At 33.2% G+C, this 20,438-nt stretch overlaps 2 protein-coding genes across 2 annotated transcripts in view; one reads left to right on the top strand and one right to left on the bottom strand.

Annotated features, from left to right (window-relative positions):
• LOC108753446 overlaps positions 1 to 18,415 on the top strand; it is a 58,912-nt gene extending 40,497 nt beyond the window's left edge. The window contains exons 3-7 of the mRNA XM_018495006.1: positions 267 to 472; positions 10,686 to 10,821; positions 14,635 to 14,768; positions 17,330 to 17,564; positions 17,841 to 18,415. Of these exons, the coding sequence (XP_018350508.1) occupies positions 267 to 472; positions 10,686 to 10,821; positions 14,635 to 14,768; positions 17,330 to 17,564; positions 17,841 to 17,917 (788 nt within the window). The 3' untranslated portion in view covers positions 17,918 to 18,415. The remainder of the gene's footprint in view (positions 1 to 266; positions 473 to 10,685; positions 10,822 to 14,634; positions 14,769 to 17,329; positions 17,565 to 17,840) is intronic.
• Positions 18,416 to 18,585: 170 nt separating this feature from the next.
• On the bottom strand, positions 18,586 to 20,044 carry LOC108753480 (prefoldin subunit 5). Its single transcript, XM_018495072.1, has 2 exons — positions 19,680 to 20,044; positions 18,586 to 19,102 (listed from the first exon to the last, which is right to left on the bottom strand). Exons 1-2 carry the CDS (start codon positions 19,894 to 19,896, stop codon positions 18,825 to 18,827), a joined length of 495 nt encoding a protein of 164 aa, XP_018350574.1. The 5' UTR covers positions 19,897 to 20,044; the 3' UTR covers positions 18,586 to 18,824.
• Positions 20,045 to 20,438: the final 394 nt, after the last annotated feature.

Raw genomic sequence — 20,438 nt, 5'->3', positions numbered from 1 at the left:
ATATATATATATATATATATATATATTCAAAATATATATTTTATATATTATGAAATATATAAACATATATTTCATAAAAGTTATAGTTTTTATAAAACTCATCAAGTTAAAATTCAATAAGAAAAAAATCAAATTCATATATTTTGATATATTTTTATTAACGTAATAAAAAATGCAATTATTGGAATAATTTATAGCGATTTAGCCATTCAATTTTTAATATTCAAATTGTGCGATCGGTAGTAACCTATTTTCTGTTTTTTTAGACGTTCGCGGACTAAGCAATGTGTCGATCGACATTCCATTGGCAGTGGCAGTTGGTACTACAGTCAACATGTCCTGCAAATACGATCTACAATCGGATACTCTTTACACTGTCAAATGGTACAAGCAGGGCGCGGAATTTTTTCGATATGTCCCTAAGGAAATGCCACCGATTGGAGTGTTTGGGGAACTTGGAGCAAGAGTCGTGGTACGTAATACATTAAGATGAAACGTTACAATCTCGAAAAATAGATCTGGACAGGTAGATCTGGACGTTCAATTTTCTAATGTACTGTTTCATTATAAGAATGAAAACTTGTCAATTTAAAATAGACAAGTTTATATTTAATCGATGATATGCCGACATAGATTTCAAAAATTTTTTTAATTTCTAATTGTATGCGTGTTAAAAAGTTTCTATTATAGTATTAAATTATTATGGTACAATATTTTTACACTATGATAATAATTATATAATTATGTAAAGTACGTTTGAAATTTCTAAATATATGTAGAATCAATTCTATTTATTCCAATTTATGACACTACAAAGTTAAAAAATGTAGGATATTGTCATTTGTATCTCTAATCTATCTATCATTTGTATCTCTAAACTATCTCTAATTGGAATTGTTAGAACTATTTATTACGCTTATACGGCATGCAATCTGGCTTACGGTCTGCGCATGTTATGACGTGAATGCTATTTCATTCCACCGATATTGACTGCGAGGGGATTGTCGCTTTACCATAAAGCATATCGAAATAACATTTTTAAGTTAGAAATATGACGATAACAAAATAATATTATTGTAAATATTACGTAAATTATATTTCTTGTAACAAAAAGCCTGTGATATTAGAACATAAAATTTTAAGACAAATTTTTTGATCAATTGAAAATTAATTTTTTTTTTAAATAAAAGTATAAAAATATGTACATATCTTTTTTTTTTATTTACATGATAAACGATCAAAAATGTATAATGTATAACCTATAAATGTATAACCTATAAAATTTTACGTGCAATCGAATATTTCACTTCTTGAGCTCTTTTATAGTTCCATATTTGTTAAAAGTTGTGTCCTACTTTTTGGTGAATCAAATTTTATATGGATCTATATTTGACGAAGAAATATCAAAGTTCAAATAAAAAATGGAAATGAAAAAATCGGTTTAAATAACTTCAACTTTAAACTTTTATTAAAATTGTAAAACTTTCTTTAATTATATATATTTTTGAAAATTATTTATTTTTCATTAACTTTTATTACTTACACAATTAGATGCATTTTAATTATTCTTTTCTAAATTAAACGAAATAAGAAATACTTATAAAAACTTTATATATTTTTTCAATCGTTTATGACATAATACAAAAAAAGATATCCATATCTTTATTCTGAAAAAAATCAATTCTCGAACGATAAAAAAAATTTACGTCTTTAAATTTTATAATCCAATATCCCGGATGCTTTTTATGCAATAAACATAATTTACGTAATATTTACAATATTATTCAATTATCATCACACGTTTTTAACTTAAAAATGTTATTTCGGCATGCTTTATGGTAAAACGACAATCCCCTCGCAGTCAATATCGGTGGAATGAAATAGCATTCACGTCATAACATGCGCAAAACGCAAGGCAGATTGCGTGCTGTGTATGCAAACGAATATTTGCAGCGCATATCTGGCATGCATGAAGAAGAAATAGCTCTTGCATGGCAAAAACTTAAAGATTTGCAAAAATATACAAACCCGTTAATTAAAGTGAACGATATAATTATCAAATTTCTACTTCTTATTATATGTTTTTTTATTTGATTGCATAAACGTGTTCTACAGACTAAAATATAAATATTACTTCTAATTTTTGTCTAGTAAAACACTATCAACTCGTAACTAATTTTTTTAATGAAAATTATATTATTATTTACGCAAACTCTTTCAGAATATCATCACCTGATATCTCTTTATGTAATAAAATAAGCATAAATAATTTCTTTCTAGTAAGATATTGGTGAACGGCGGTACCATTCGTTTTCCTATAACATACTTTAATGTTTCGTCATTCAATATTTGAAATCCGTTAGTACGACGATTTATTCCAGAAGAAAAAGGTACAGCGACCACGTACCTTTCCTATCGCGACACGCAAATGTAAAATACATTTACTTTCTATAGATGTTACGATCAAATATACTTCCGAAACTCACATTTTATGTTCTGAAAACTGTATTTTGAACCATAAAAAACATTCATATGTGATATTTCGCAACGTACATTCTATTGTAGAAATTTGACAAAATAAACAAAAAGGATGTAATATGAAAGGATTGCATCAAAAAAATATGTCGTGCAGTACAATTAAAAGCTAAATTATCACATATTCGAAATACAATCCAAATGAGGTCATTATCCATTCGGCGATAAGAATTATAACAGTCATCTGTTTTTAACGCTTAATAAATACGCAATAGAGTACGTATACCATAAATACGGACGAAATACATACTTTAAGCTGCTAATGAAGAGACACTACGGCATAAACATATAATAGAACCACGGGTGATATCTATTTAACGGATAACATCGTACATTACGAGGTAAAGAATTTTCATCTACGATAGCGTCTTCAATCTACTTTATCACGTCTATCATAGTCTGCCGTTACATACTTAAGATTCCTTTCTTTATCTAGTCGTTCTAATCGAGCTATTCAAATCTTTCGCGTTATTAAACTGTTCGTTTTTCTACTTGATGAGAAGTCAGAATTATTGTGTACAACCGAGAACAATAATTCACATTTTGCCTAGCAGGCATAAAACGTCAATCAACCATTATCATCACATCCTGAGCGTGACAATATCAATACACGGATGCATGTAAAAGTAAAACCAACACGATAAATCAAACATGAATTTCAATATCATTTTTAAAACAGCTCGATTACGTGCTCTGACTTTTAAACTGTCTTTATCTTATTAATGTAATTGTAAAAGATATTATTTTCCGCTAACCATCGTCGTTTGCTACAAAGTTTGGTAATCTACTTTTCATTGCCGCACGTTTGTATAAAAAAAAAAAGAACCTACGTGGGCCATTCTTTGTCATTTTAAATGGAATCGAATAGTTTCTTTCTTTTTCAATGAAAATCTTGCGTGAATTCACTATTGGAATTGTTCCCTAATGAGATCCTTTAGCAAAAGAAATTTTTTTTTTACGTTTTCATACTTGTTAATAGGATGTTTCAAAGACAACTTTTTGAATTTATCACGACAGGGAGAGAGAGAAGGCAGCGTGTATGCGCGCGGTCGATTACGTGCCATCGCATCGACAGAAAAAGAAATGAGAACAGAAGAGTACAATCCAAGCTATGCGATATTTCGAACTACGCACGTATACGTGTGTACGTGTCGTGAGAGAAGAAAGAATAGTCGCTGCAAAATCAACGTTTTCGGAGCGAGTTAAAAAAGTTGTTAAAAGCTTTATCCAAGCTGAACTAAAGCACAGCTAACAGCTTTATTCAATCCGAATTAAAGCACAAGTTAAGCATTTACTCAGTCTCTCAAAGTATTTCCGTTTTAAATTGTGTAATACTTTTTTCTGTGTTTCAAATGTTCTAACAAAATATTGGACAGAAATGAAAATCGCAGTGTTCTCATTTATTTTTCAAGTTATATAAACATGAATGCTGAAGTTTTATCATAAAATATCTTTTTAATTAATTCGATTATATATTTCGGTTGAAAGTTCTTAAAGTAAACTATGCAATTAAATGACGTGATTGATCATTTTTAACGCGGTATTTATGAAAAATGAAATTTTAATTGATCGGAAAATCATGAGATATGTTATTAATTATGTACATCTCAACGCAGAAAGATAGAACAACAAGAAGAAACCAAACATTCGATATATTACGTGATAATCGAGTTATGTAAGACGCATTGAAAGAATGATTTTGCTGAGGTATCTAAAAATTTAACTAGATACAGATCTGAAAATAATTTTGTTAAACCATCGAAATAATTTTGAAAGAATCTCAAGCATGACGAGCAACGCTACAACAAATTTTGACATTCTATAACAACCCGCTTGAACATTCTGTAATTATTTCCATGGTCCGACAAAATTATTTTCAGATCAGTCTAGCTAAATTTTTAGACATTTCAACAAAATCATTCATTCTATGCGTGCACAATTGTATCGAATAAAAGTAACCGTTGGAAAATCAATGTTTTGAGGGCCGAATTGAAATAGAGAATGAAAGAATAGCTAAATCCTTTATGCAGCCACACGATTTCCACGCGAAGCAAGTTCGACCAACGGGTTGCTCTTGTACACGCAATGGTTTTCCAATTAGATTTTACCGGCGGAAAATACGGACGGTGTACACCCCAGCCAATAAATCGTGACACACTCCTAGCGGAGAAGAGAAATAGAGAGCGAGAATTGCCGCTACGACCGCGGATGCAATGAGGTTGCCGAAGCGACGATAGTGCAATACATGTGTAGAGGTAGGCACAGAGAATATCAGCCGTTACCGCTCCGTATTTCGCGAATGGGTAACAATATTAATATTGCCAAGCGAGTTCGATGAATTTATGCGTGAACATGTTACGCCGGGCATTGTTGAATCGTTATATTATGTAGCCCAGGCATGTAGAGTAAAACGATATACACCGCTGTTGTTGCCTTTACATGCATGAGCGTGCCAGTTGATCTCCGATCCGGATACACGGGGCTGCTATTCTAATTTTCGAGATAAACGCGATGGATGCATAAAGATCCATTATTTCATTAAGTGATAACCATCACGTATCCCCGAGCGATCCCCGAACAAATATAATGGGCAAAACATTTATTTAAATAATAACTCTTTCTGATGAATAAAAAATTAATAGAATAGAGGCAATCTATACTAAATAAACCGACCAAAGAATGTATCGTTCACAACTGCTGTGGTAAATTAAATAACAAACATTTGAAAAAATCTTGTCTATGCAGAACAAAACTGTTTTATCATGAAATAATTACTTAATTTTCTATAATAATTTTGTATATAAATTGTCTTGCCTTTTATTTTTGCATAGGTTCTAGAATTTCTAATCTTCTAAAACCTAAATATATTAAACCTTTTTTTAAATACATTTTTTTCGAGCAATTGTTGAACTGAATGCAATTATTTATCTCCTTTTATTTAAGTTTGAATGAAAATATCTATTTATAATAACCGTTATTAATAAAGACGATTCGCTTTTATTTTAATAATCGCAATGTTGCATTGTAGAGCTTTTCGTAAATATTAAAATATATGTATAATACTATAATGTATTTAATAATAATATGTTTCCAAAATATTAATTAGAATCAAAGATATCAAAAGCACAAACAGTTTTTTAAATCATAAACGATATTGGTCATAGAAATACAATTTGGCACTCACCAGTACGATGCGCAACAACGGAATTATGATACTACGTCGACCTGTAAAATACAAATGCAAAATTCGAATTACAACAGTGCAAAATATTTCACAAATTAATTACAGCGCGCGTGGAATTTTTCACTCATCCTTTTCAAACGCAGAGAGAGAGAGAGAGAGATTTAACAAAATAATTATATAACTTTCAAACAAAAATTTCTATAAAATTTCATACACAAAAGATTTTTTCTGCCATTATTTGTTAAATAATACGAACCCAATGAGAAGAAGAAAATTAAAATAATGCTAATTTGATTGTCGTATTGATTGAATTTATATCAATTTTTTATCGTGATTCGATTAATAAATGGCATTACTTCGACTTTCTTGTTTTCCTTCGGAATAAACGAATAGATTAATCTCGCAGGTGATTTTATATGTAAATCAAGCCTATCTAATTTGAGCTCCGGAGCTAAAAAATGCATTTGAGTGACACTTATCAACACTTTACAGTTCCTGAAATATTACTCACATTGAATTTTTTTTTTTTTGCGTCGATGGCTTTGCGTTTTGGAACTCAAATCGGACAGACCTAATGTAAATGATAGATTTCTTACCTCATGGTTGTTCCGCTGTCGCCCGATGCCTCCTTGCCAGGCCTCCTCCTCCTCTCAGATTTCCTCGTCGCACTCACTCGCGAAAAAGGTTAAGTTAGAGAAACTACGATCGCGACGATACATACTTTGTACGGCACTCCCGACGCGACGCACGTCGTTATACATCACGACGGAAGAATAACACATGCGAGAAAAAAGAATCGCGCGAAGCGAAAGTGAAACGCAAATACGAACGGCACTCGAATCTCGAACGTTCCACGCGTCGAAGCATGAACGGTGAAATTTCAAACAAGATAAGGACGAACGAAGGACGCGAGGCTAACTTCACGCGTCACCCCGCCATATGTCGCACCTTTGATATTTTCGGCGATTCCAATGATAAATATATGATACGCGCAATAAATACACATTCACGATTTTGCGTTACAACAAAAGCGAATCGAGAGACAGTCTAAAATCGAAGATGAAAACGTCCGCGGGATACAACATTCGGTAGAATACGATCACTTTGGCGTCGATTTATCGCGCAATATTTTCCGATCGGATATATTATCTTGCGAAACACGACGTTTCAACGAATTGCCGACGAGTAGAACAAACTACAATACAATCCCGAATTCGAGCCCGAGTTTGAATTGGGCGATTATAAATATAGAAATATTTATTAACCAAAGTCGCAGTTACACGGAAAAATGTTCTATTACTAAGAAAAATGATATTACTCAATTTACTTTGTTTCTTTGAAATAACGATTATTTAACAAAGAATAATTTCTTTTTGTACGATAATAATCTTAAAATATACTTGTAATAACTTTTATAAAAACTCATTATTGTGTAATCGAGACAAGAAATTATTTTCTTTCGAAAAATTGATTGAGGAAACGATTTTTTTCTATAAGAAAATCAATTTTGTTTTAATTTAATGATTAAAACAAATTAATTGAAGTAAACTTTTACCAGGATTCAGAATGTATTTTAAATAAATTTTATGCTGGTAATGAACTTACAGATTTGTGTATATACGAACTTGTAGAATATATAGGTACTTGAAACAAGTAATTATTACTTGCGTACATACAGTATGTATTTTTCTGTGTGCATACTAATTAAATCTACGACTAATTGACTGCGGCTCGATTCGTAGCCAATCCACCCTGTGGCGTTCCATAAATAATCGAAAAAATGAATTCAAACGATAAGTGACTTCGCATCGATACTGCGCAGTGCAAATTAACGGCTAATTAAGACGTAATTGAATATCCGAAAACGTAACGATCAAATTTCAGCGTTGCTACATAACCTCGAGCGCATAATTCCCACGAAATATACATGCTATTAGAACACGTTGATTGCAACTTTCTTTTTCACCTCTGCCGCTCGATAATTCACGTATCACGCCACGCGTTTCGAAATACAAAGAGCCAATTTACATTTAACTCGCGACTCAAAGCGACACATATTCTAACTTCCTATATTGTTAGAAAATCAACGTTGCTCATGAATGTCGCAATGAAGCAACAATTTCTCTTCTCCGTCATATCGAATTTTAATAAAACGGGTAAAACCATGCGAAATACCTTTCTCGATTGACGGCTGTCGTCGTCTCGATATGATGATATCGTACTCTTATGTTGCTAATCGCGGAGTTAAGTAGGGACCGACATGTATATAATGGCTTTCTCCTTATTTTCTTAATCTTTTCGCGACTAATTGTAAGGATTATACGATAGCGTGCGGAACGTCTTGCTGTGCCGTCTACCGACTCGAGCCTCGACGCAGGAATGAGAACGAGGGGGGACCGTTGCGTTGGCAAACAGTTGAACACGACGCAGGGGCCGCAGGGCGCGCCGCAAAAACAAACATCAAGGCCACGCCCACCCCAACCGATTTGTTGTCGTTTTAAAATATTCAACGTACATTATAAAATTATGAAGTAATTTTCCTACGAATGTCTCTACCTTTTCTAAATAATTTTGATGGATAAACGTACGATGCATTGTCGCGTTTTGCGCTTGATAAAAGAAGATCGTGTTGATGTCGCGATACCGTATATTATCGATTAACAATTAAGTTGTTTAACATAATTACTTTGTCTCTTTTTAAATAAAAATTTATACGTTTCTGATTAATTCAATTTAAAAGAAGTTTGTTGTTTATTTTAAGAAAGAATTATGGCTTTTAGACACAAAAATATTAAGCATCTGTACTTTTTTTCTGAAATTCTTTTATAAAATTTTTTGTTATTTTTTATTAAAATTACCGACATTATATATATATATATATACATTTACAAATATTTTTCAAAGCAAAAAATAATTCGTAGCAGACGCTATAAATAAATTTTTCAACTGTAACGTTAAGTAATAGTTAACTATATATGAATCTGCAATCGTGAATATTAATTGTACGGTTTTATAATTATCAGTTGATCATTTTTAAGACGAATATGGATTTTTCTCTTGTATCCACGAATCGTATTATCAAAATTTTGATACAGTGTGTTCAAATCGAACGAAATAACGAGTCTGCTATTTCGAGCAGTTGAATGTGATTGGATTTACAAGTAAGAATTATTAAAGTGCCTGATATTTTTTACCAAGGCTGTACATATGAAAATATCAGTTTTCTAACTTTAGCATTTAAAAAAATTGTTGTCAATTATAACATTGATATCCACTAATCCTCTCTTTTCAGCCGGTAAAAAGTAACCCAGGAGTAATAACTGTCAATTGACCTAATTTTCTTTATATAAACGATCACTTGAGTTATTTTTACATCCCAATTGGAATCACTATTATTAATAATATACTGTATATTATTAAATGCTTTCTGATTTATTATTTGAGAACATTGTGAATATATGGACACTTAATTACAATTTTCTGAAAAAAAAAGTAAATATAAATTTAACAAATATTAAAAGAAATAAATACGTTAAATAACTTATTATGACAATATTTCTAAAAAATAAAGAATTTAATTAAATATAAAATTTTTTTATTGGCGATTTTAGAATTATAGATAGCAATAGAATTGCGTATTTAAAAGTTTACAAAGAATAATTGTTAAAAAAGAAAAAAAATATGTTAAACAATATTTATACAAATACGAAACAATATTTTACAATAATTGACATTTTTCGAAAATATCTCAGTCGACTATTCCTGGATTGAAGACATTCCTTGTAATTAGCTCATCTTTCTATTGTGCGATACTACCGTCCATCTATTCCTGATGTGGCATATGAGCTTGTTGTTGCCACAAACACGAAGCAAACCACAGCAAAATTAATTGTGTGATTTATATATGCTGCCACAGGCAACATATAATTAATCCCTGTTGCTAGGTATTGTTTGTCGCGGACGAGCGAACGCGCGTGAACGTCAAAGCGGGCGAGTAAGTGCAATCGATTTGCAATAAATGGCACTTGCCGGCATTGTGCGCCGGTCAATTCCGTGGTTGATGCTAAATTAACTCAAAATTCAGTAGGCCTCCCTTGGTACCATTGCCAGCGATTTATGACACGAAATAATATGTAATTCATCCGTCCGATCTCGACCCGCTCCTTTTTCATGCTGCCTCGTATGGTTTGCTGCTCTAAAGAAAAAAAAAATAAAATAAAATGAAAGAGAGAGTTATTAATCTTGATGTTTTTAATGGCATAGTTTTACCGTGACGAAATATCATCACAAAGCACGTCGTCTTTCTAGTTGCATTATCGGTATAACGATGAAATATTGCGAACAATATTATGGGAATGACTTGTGTAATTATATAATTTATCTTCCTAGCGCTAGCTCATTTACTGCATCGAAAATAAAGGAGATGTAAAATATAGTGTGTTTAAAACCGAATTTTTTAAGTATTAGATAAAAAATACATTGATTCCTCTTTAAATGGCGATTGTAATAAATGTCCTTTATTTATCCAAATAAACGAAGGTATATGTAGCATTTTAAAATATTTATTACAAAATCATCATAAATTTTATTCAAACGCATATTTTCTTTATTGACGATATTTGGTAGAGTAAACTAATACATACCCGATATAAATGGTAATAAAATGGTATAATGGTAGCAAATTTACAAATATTAATAAATAATATTCTCCTAAACGAAGGGATTAAAATGTAAAGCGCATTTATTTATTGAAACGTTTTGGCTTAATATGATTTTAAAATATATCACATGCGTCCAAATATTATATATATTATGATAATATTTCACACAATACAATCTCAATAACATGGACTTTATAATTGCAGGATTTTGTCGATTATTACACACATAGTGATGGATTGGTAGAGATAATTTATGGACACGTATCCCTGTCATCATGAATAATAACTTTTTAATTATATTTCAGACAAATCGGAGCGATGCGCATCGAGTAGTCCTAAAGGATGTACAGCCCAATCATACTGGCAAATATCGTTGCGAAGTTTCCGGAGATTCTCCCTCGTTTAATACCGTAATGGTCTCTGGTTACATGCACGTAGCTAGTGAGTATCTGGAGAAACGTATTTTACATCTGAGTAAAGATAACACGACGTGCACTGCGACGACTGAAAAGCGAAGCTCAACGCATAGCTAAGCAAACATATTCCTTTCTATGAAATTCTCGATATGAGTAAATACGTGACGAAAAGAGCAAAAGCCTGCATGTTCCTTGTAAACGCGTTATAATATTTAAAATAAAATACTGCAATTTTACAGAACCACAAAATAATCACAAAATAATTATAGCTAATTAATTACAAGATTAATAGCAGTAATGAAAGACTGAAATTTTACCAAATTAATAACGCGGCACGTAATATGCGGGAAAACATTTAGAGAGATGTTCAACCACTTAACAATTGGAAAATGTGGGGAAAAAGTAATGAATAAAAAATTACTTTTAACTTTGTACAAAATTTTATTAAAAATTGTGAGAAAAATCTAATCTAAAATAAATTTTTAATGTCTTCACTAAAATATTTTTATATAATCTACATCAGACGAATAAGTGTTTTTCGTAACATCGAATTTTTATTTCATCTATTGCGCAACACATAAATTAAACTCGGATATATTCCTCTCATTCATATACATTTTTTAGTATTTTTGTTACAATATTTTTATAACAAGTTTTCCGCGATTTTTCATAGCATTTGTTGTATATACAAACACAATTGTTATTTCAGAAAGATGTTAAATAACTATTATATTTTTATAACACTTCAAGTTTCTTGTAACAACATTTACTTACTGAGCCAACAATTTTAAAAACAATTATTGACTCTGTAAACTACGGAAACTTTAAAATTTTTGTTTTAATAATTATAAAATTTATAAGAGAATTTATGAAGAGAAAAGGAAAGGGGATTAGTAATTGCTATTGAATTTATCTCATAAATTTAGTAAGCTTTATGTAACAAATAACGATAATAAATTTTAAAATCCATTGAAATTTACTAGAAACTTGAAAGACTATTGGCATTCAAAAAATGGCTTCTTATTTTATAACATTATAGAAAAGTTATGAAATATAATTAATTCCAACATTCTCGCTGACACTGCCTCAGAGAGGAAATTACAAATTAACGTCATAGGTAGCTGTTTATGCGTGCGAGATGACAAAAAGCTAGCGTCATTAGCCTTGATAAGCACGCAATAAACCTGTCTGCAACAGAAATCTTCGATTGGTGATGCTTATTGAATTCTTCGTCCATCCCATCTTGTCTGATCCAAGATGAAAAAGCGTGAAAGCCACCGTTAATTTCACCATTTGACGCCACTAAAGCGTTAAATGGATATCGTTAATTTATAACTACTATTCCATCGGCTAACGTTGTTTCGGTGGACGCGCACGACCGTCTCATGTAATTCCCGTTTGTAACGCGGATAATTGCTGCGACCAATTCGCTACGAGACAACACTTTTTGTGGCGTCCTCCGTATATAAGCGACACCTATTCCGCGCCAGCTGGGACGCATTGTTAAAATTCAATAAAAACATTTTATCGTCCCATTCGAGGGCGGTTAACAGCTAGGCGGAGAGGACGAGGATCCGTGATGAATCGCGGATTCGGTCGTGACCCGTTAAGCTCTTTTTTTTTCGCTCGCTTTTGCCCACGACTTTGCTCCTCGCGCGTTACACCAGACACCGGATCTCTTTCTCTCTTCTCCGGCATGTCTCTCGCGAGAGTACCTTTCATTATCGTTGATTATCCTACATGGCGACTAGTATTGTCACCGTAATCGCGCCCAATTAAAACGCAGTTAAGCGAGGAGAGAGACTAAAGAGGCACCGAATAGCGAGGACGGAAGAGAGACGACGATGGCAGCGGCGATGACCGTGAAAAGGAAGGAGAGACGCGAAGATCAAGGAAGGAACATCCACGGGTCCCGTTCCCACCGTACCTTACCGCCGTCGTCGACCTAACGATGGCACAAGCACGGTAGGGATACCCTTTTCAAAGGGACGAGGTGATTGCCTCCTCTTTCCGATCACGAATCTCTCGTAAAAGCTCGATACTAGATCGGCAAGTTTCGAAACTCGTCTTGCAAGCCCGTGCAAGTCCCCTTCGTCCTCGTTTTCTCTTTCCCCGTTCTCATGGGACTAGCGATTCCATTCTATGCGACACATGAGTTGAAAACCGTAATATTCCTTGGTCGTGTCCTTGAGAGTACTCGTGGTGAAGATCGCGCAAGGAAGGAGCGGCCCGAGGCGGAAGTCGTTGCGGGGAAGTGAGACAATTCCCTGACAGTTTACTGGATTGCCACCGCAGTTACGTGTCATGAGGAGAGATTCACTACCTTCTGTGGACGTTGTAATGATCCTCCAAGATGTACATGATACGTTACGTGTGTATTATATATATATATATATATATATATACATATATGTCGTAAGTCAGACTTGAACTTCACTTAATGACGATGATGTTTCGCGGAAACAGTCCGTGTGACTTACCGTGAGGGCTCGAAAAGGCCAATTTTGAATAAAGCGATGCGCGGACGTGTTTTATATTTATGAAGGCGCATCGCCTCGGGCTTTGTACGGAAACACTACTTCTAATTTACGGCGCGGCGGACGCGCATCGCTCTTTCAATTCAATTTCCCGAGATGTGCAACGCGCCACAGCGATATCCGTGTATAGACGGAAATCCTCTCCCCCATTGTTCAGGGATAAAAGTTACATTTTTGTCGCATCGCCTATATCCTCGTGCGTCAGTATAACGATTCATATAACTGTGAAACAATTAACAAAGTACGATGCATTATATTATACAGAGAGTGATTGGAAAATACTTCCTCGATATAGAAATAAAGGATTATTTTATATCAATTTTACATTTATTTGCACAACAGAAAGTAGATATTGTCATGCATAAAGTTGTATACGCGTACAGACATAGTTATTCAATAAATATAGAAATAGTCTATATTTATAAGATAAGATATAATTGCAAACAAAATTGGAATAGACTCACCAACGAAGTTAACTGCAAATCTGATTGCTCTGGATTTGGTCCTCCTCAATGCGTAAGTCAAGCATAAGCTGAAGTTAAATATATTATTTAGGCTTCCAATTCTAGAATTGGAAGGACATAATGAATAAGTTGAACCTCGATTAAGAGTTGTGAGTTGTGAAACTAGAATTACACATCGACAATCATGGAGACTCATATAGGCACTTACATCTATGTTATTATTTATTACATCATTCAGTCATTTAATGAAGACTGCTCACACTTTATTGTAATATATATTATATATACTGTATATTTTACATGTGTCCAACACTTTTGTGACTTTATAATTAGTTTTATATATATATATGACTCTTTTTAAAAGTCTATTGATTCTACGATTTTTTAAATGTACTTCATGTTTGTAATTCCTTAATTTTTCTATTTCTTTGAGATAGATTTTTTAAATAAATTAGTTAGTATTTTGTGATCTAATTATAATATTTGCTTATAGCCGACTTTTCTATTACTTTTCATTCTTAGAATTACAAAAGTATTTTTACCATGCCTCAAAGGCAGATATTCGTTACGCTGCTCGAATGTCGAGGTCAAGTAACGTAAGAAGTATCATTCGCGATTTCTGCGCGGCATGTTCTTGAACACCACGAACAATGATCTCGAGCGAACTATCGTGGCGCTTTTGGTATCAAGGCTGTTTTTATAATCGGTAGCAAGCGGAGGAATCAGACGTAACAATAGTCGAACGTACCCGTTACTTGCAACAAAAACTGTATTCCAGCACCGTACAATCGCGTTCAGTTGTTACTATAAGACGGTATAAGATATCTTGAATTTCAGGTCTACCGAACGGCGATCCGCAGCTGCGGGTCGAGAAGATGCAATATGCGGTAGGTGATACTGTACGTGGAAACTGCACGGTACCGTCGGGAAATCCTCCGGCTAACGTGACGTGGACTGTCAACGGCATATCGGTAGGTTGATGAATGTGGAAAGCGTCGATAAATCCCCCTCAATTTTTCTCACTGACTCATAACAAACTACATAAATATTAATGCAGCCCGTATCTTGTTTCTAGATAATACTGTTGCCACCAAATTTTTCCGCAGGTTCTATGTCGACCGAATGACAGTTCAATATTTTGTCTTTTTTAAAATTTTATTAAACAAACAATTATCTTTGACTATTTTAGTCGTTTAGAAAGAATTTTTATCGTATAAAATCATATTTCGATAATTACGCATTTTTCTTAAATTTTTTGAAAATCGTATTGAATATTTGCAATAAAATTAATCAAATTTTTAATTTACAAGAGTATATAACTGCCAAACGTAAAATGAAACGTAAAATGAAAAAAACTCAAAAGCGTCCAAACTTATTTCAGTTATTTGGCATTTTAATATTTTGGGATAAAAAATACTGTTTTATATTTAACTCTATGTAGCTTATATTTCATGTAGATCAATTCGCCAAATGTAACAGCAACAATGATTTTATCTTCAAGTATACTATTACATTGTTTATTTGATATAGCGTTTCACTTCATAGCCTATTGTTTCTTTCTATGCTTGCTATTGCCATTAGTGACAATACTGTCAATTTGAAAGGTTATTCACGTTTGATTTTAACTTTATTCTACTGACTTTAACTTTGCATTTACAAACATGTCTAACATGAAATATCCATAATAGTTATCACATATTTTTAAACGTTTCTGCACGATGAATAAAAATATTTTGCATTAAAGTTCTATATTATCAGAGATTCTATGATAACTTCCTATAATATATGATTTTTCAATATATGATTTTTAATTGGGAGGAAGAAATTAAATTATTTTTAAAACTTACGTTAACGTACAATTGTTACATTTACAATATGTTCTGCAAATTTCTGTGATAATTGCACAACAAATTTGCATTCATCTTAACTTTGCTATTTAACTTTGCGATGGTCATTTGAATGTTCAATTTCTGAAGTTTCTATTTTAGGATAAACGACACTATCAAAATAATTTCCTTCGTTCTTATCCATTATTAACATTTATTAAAAAAAAAAAAGATATGTATAAATACCATCTTTTAGTTGAAGCATATAAATTATAACGTCATTATGACATAATTATGTACTATTTAAGTACCAACGATTTAAAGAGCTGAACACTTTCCCCATTTTTTGCTTCGCGTGCATGTGGAAATTTAATAGCTCTCGGAAAGCAACGGGAGAATCCCACCTTTCCATTAAAGAAAATTGCTTATACGTGATCGACTGCATTAAGCGTAAATGCAACGTCGCGGACGATCTTCGCGAGCACAGCTTGTCAGCTTAAGGGTCTCGAAGGAGCAGCGCTTGTTCTCGTGCGTACATATAGCCTGGGAGACGCACGAGATGCGTGGAAATCATGGACACAACAGGAAGCGCGACATCAATTTATGACGGCGCCATATAGGCGATATCGTGAACTCGAGAAAATCGGTAAAATCATACACATACGCAATCGTCTGCGAACGCATGAGACGTTACCGTTATTCTCGTGGATATACAGAGACGATTCAGGAAATTATAAAGACCTCTCTCTCTCTCTCTCTCTCTCTCTCTCTCCCTCTCTCTCTGTCTCTCTCACTGATCCTCTTCCAGTGTCGGCGTACTCTAAACAACCTTTATTTAATCCGGAACTCTCACTTCGGTATAGCGAGCCCGTAATCTGGGACGTTTTACGAGCATCCTAAGAATCCGATAAACATCATAGTTATAGCTGTATACGCCGCAAATCATTTATGGCTACCGAAGAAGGCGTGTTACCGCGTAAACGAGTGGCAGGAAGCAGTAAGGATGAACTGGTACCCCAGTCATCGTCCCATCATGTTCTTCCACAGGTTCTATCCATCCGTTAATATATCGAATTGATATGCCTAATTATCTATCTATATTTTCCCGGTTAATTAATTCTTTATGGTATCACCCGTCTTAATGACTTATCGGTAAGACTATAAACGTTTCGAAAATTGAAATAGCGTTATCTATTATTGGACGATTATATTTCGCATGGCATAACAAGAAAAACCGGGGGACTTCCTCGAGCATACGAGGGAATTTCTCTGAAATAATTGTTAATTTACTTGCAATATAAGTACGCAGCTTAATTGCACAGTGGCTAGATCGTAAAGTGAACCAGCTCTCGACGTAGATCGCATAAAGCTAATTGATTTTAGAGACTCATAAATCATCATACCCTTTTAACGCTTTTGCTCTGCTCGAAGAGGGCGGCATATCACCGCCACGTTTCGTTCATAATTGACGAGCGTATGAAAATCGACAGTTTTATGATCTTTGTGTTCGAGGTATTTTATGCGCCATTTAGCGAAAATTTTCAACTAGATTTTGTATACATGAAAAACTACCATTTTGTGTCATCAATTATTCTTGCGAGCATTTATTCAGAATTTTAAAGACAAAATTAAAAAGAAAATCAAGGAATGTAGAAATAAGATTTTAAAATTATTCATTGATATATAGTACTTTTTTTTCGTTGCAGGTGAACTCAAGTTTCATCATGAATATCACTCAGAAAGTTGACGATAGTGAACAGCACATGATAATTGCTGGATTGGACTTCGAGACGATGCAGGATAGTTATAGCAACGGCAAACTGAAGATCATATGTCATGCCAATGTCTTTCATTTATATACAAAAATAGCTGAGGTATCTCTGAAGGAAGAACGTCCAAGATTGGCTTCCGTATTAGGAACACGGGAATCCTCTTACGTTGGTACGAGTGTTTATGCCTTACATTTTTATTTTATCTTAGAAAAGTAAATAAATTGAAAAAGTAAGTTTGTGGGAAAAATTATTCTTTGTGGAAGAAAAGTTCGTAGAAAAACTTATTCTTTGTGGAAGAAAAGTTTAATATTCCTCAACATAACTAATTTAAAATCAAATTAGAACTATCATGACGTTATGATAAACTTTTCCCGTTTAAATAAGATCTTCTATATAAGACGTATCATGGTTCCGATTTATTTACATTACTTATTTTCTATTATAGGTAGCGCAGCCAAGAGCGCCGCAGAATACTTCTACATCACTGCCGTGACTGCACTGTTGCTATGCTGCCTGAGATAACATCAATGAGTTTACAATACGTTTTACGCGCATGATTGTATCGGGATGAAGGAATAAATCGTTTGTAAAATTTTGAAATTACTAAATGGGATAAAACCTGGGAAAGAGGAAATCTTTTGTTGAAATAAATACTAAGCGTATGTTATTCGTGTAAATAGGATAAAGGAAAAGATTTAGTGAATTATCTACGTGTACGCGATCTACTCGCCCTGCGGGTAGATTTGTAATCATGATAAATAACATGTCGTATTATTATGTAATAGATCGACAAGATGTCGCGCCAAACTACCGACGACTTATTTGAATATTGTACCGTCTTTTCTATCCTCTGATAATGATTTTGATACCTCCTCTGTAACATTGTGGCAATCGCAATGTGTCCTGTCATGGTTATAGGTAAACATTGTTATTGTTCATAAATAACATTTTATTTCAATGGAATATAAATAAACGATTCACCTTCGTTATTTTAATCTTTAGAATTAATCCTAACCTTCTTTTTAGTGTCTTATTTTTAATCTAAATATTTAATAAATTAATAAATTTAGTAATAGTTTATTAATAAATTATTACTTCGATCTTATGTAATTGTTAGAGTTGTAAGAAAAATGTTTAGTGAAGAATATATTTTAAATTCCTAACGAGTATGTATAAATATGTATTTCTGTACAAAAATTTATTGTGTATCGATTTATTGAATAGACAGAGTCGAATAAATGATATACGACAGGGTGATATCACAAAACTTATATGCCTTGATTGTACTTAATAAAACCATCTTATTGCTATTACATAGAATCAGTTGCATTCGTATGTAGTACCTCAAAACGATTGAATTTAATCAAGATTAGATGCAGACGATAATGAATTATTTATGAGAAACAAAATAAGATTATTAACTTGAAATCTATCGTTTTCCACGTGCATCCCAATTTGAAGGCTGAATTCTCGCTTCTATTATATCCATCGTGGCTTCTCTCAGTTTAGTCCTTTCGATTCCAACTTGCTGAATCTTTTCCATTTGTTCGGTAACATACTCTACTTTCCTTTTGAAGTAGTCTTTTGCATCCTCGATTCTTTTTTCCGCATAGTAACCAGTACCAATATCAACAATCACATTATTTGCATCTGCTAGTTTCCCAGTCACATACATAGAACCTGTCAACGGCACCAATATTTCACTGCCTGTAAAACATATATAAAACATATATAAAGAATGATAAATTATAATTATATTCAAATCATTAATGCTGCATACAAGAACTATTTATTTATTCGATATAAATTTACTAAAGCTTATAAGATTTACAAATTAAAAAGACTATATTTACAAGCAATAAAAAATGACTTAAAGGAAATAAAGTCTGATCTACAATATGTTCTTTTCTTTCTATTGCTTCCTTTTTTTCTCTTTTTATGATTGTTTCTATTGTCGACAATCGTGTTTCTAATCTTCAAAATTCGTTAACTTTTCTTATGGGTGATAAAAAAATAAAGAAAACAGCAGAAAAAGGTAAAAAATGATAAAATGCGAAAAAACAGAAAGAAAAGAATACATTTATCAATTAGGTTTAATAGAAATGAAATTATAACAATAGAGAACTGCCTTCAATCATATTATTCTGTCTTTCGGAATTCGGAACAGTATTTAAGCTTGCATTTACATTTCTTAACCGCGTTTCCTAACCTCAAAGAGGAACCTCATCGCAAAGTCACGAAACTATGTACGTGCGCTTTGGAAAGCGAAATTTGCATGACTCACCCTCAGTGTCCGACGTAATCTTCTCGAGGCAAGAGCCCGATTCCTGAAATCTGCTCTGCGCAATCTTTAACGTGTGCAAAGAGTCTTGGAACACTCCGAGTTCTTGGTCCAATTGCTGCTTGAACATCGTCAGCTGTTGGAGATTCAAATTCGGCAAAGTGGCCAGATTGATCACCTGCGATTGCGGCGACGACTTCACGGAAGTCTCCTGCGACATCCTGACGCAAAATCGTTCCCGAAATGCGAGAGTTATTCCCAAGATATTTTACTGATCCTCGGACCGTACCGAACTCTACGATGTCACCAAACACGGGCAACGATAAACCGGACTAACCGCCTTCGCTCATCGATCTCAACTTATCGAAACGGATACCAAGCGGCACCACAGTGCAAATGTGACGAGCCCGTCATCTCGCGAAGAGGCCAGAAATTATCAGGCAACACAAAGTGAGTATTTGCAAATATTTTTCGAAATATTATTCAAATATTATCTCGTTGTTTTTTCTTATATTAGTTGTTTACTTATGATATTACACGTAAAATGAATAAATAAATATAAATTGCAACAATTATTATATTGTTGATATCGTTACCTTTCGTGGAATGGTTATCAACAGTGGTATTTGAATCTGTCGATATATCCATTTACCTTTCGCGATTTGACTTAGCCAATAACTTGAACGTTTCAAACATAAGAGAGATCATGTTATCAATAATAGACCAAATTACGCAATATTTTAAACAAAAGATAGACGCATT

This window comes from Trachymyrmex septentrionalis, unplaced genomic scaffold (genome assembly GCF_001594115.1).
Source record: "Trachymyrmex septentrionalis isolate Tsep2-gDNA-1 unplaced genomic scaffold, Tsep1.0 scaffold7, whole genome shotgun sequence".
In the NCBI taxonomy this organism is placed as follows: domain Eukaryota; kingdom Metazoa; phylum Arthropoda; class Insecta; order Hymenoptera; family Formicidae; genus Trachymyrmex; species Trachymyrmex septentrionalis.
The sequence above is the reverse complement of the archived record's forward strand: the minus strand, read 5'-3'. Positions and strand labels throughout refer to the sequence as shown.

Bases quoted from the DNA above. Each gene is read 5' to 3' on its own strand.
- LOC108753480 (XM_018495072.1), bottom strand. From the start codon at position 19,896: ATGTCGCAGGAGACTTCCGTGAAGTCGTCGCCGCAATCGCAGGTGATC. The intron at 19,103-19,679 runs GTGAGTCATGCA...TATGTTTTACAG, and splicing joins GATTACGTCGGACACTGAGG to GCAGTGAAATATTGGTGCCG.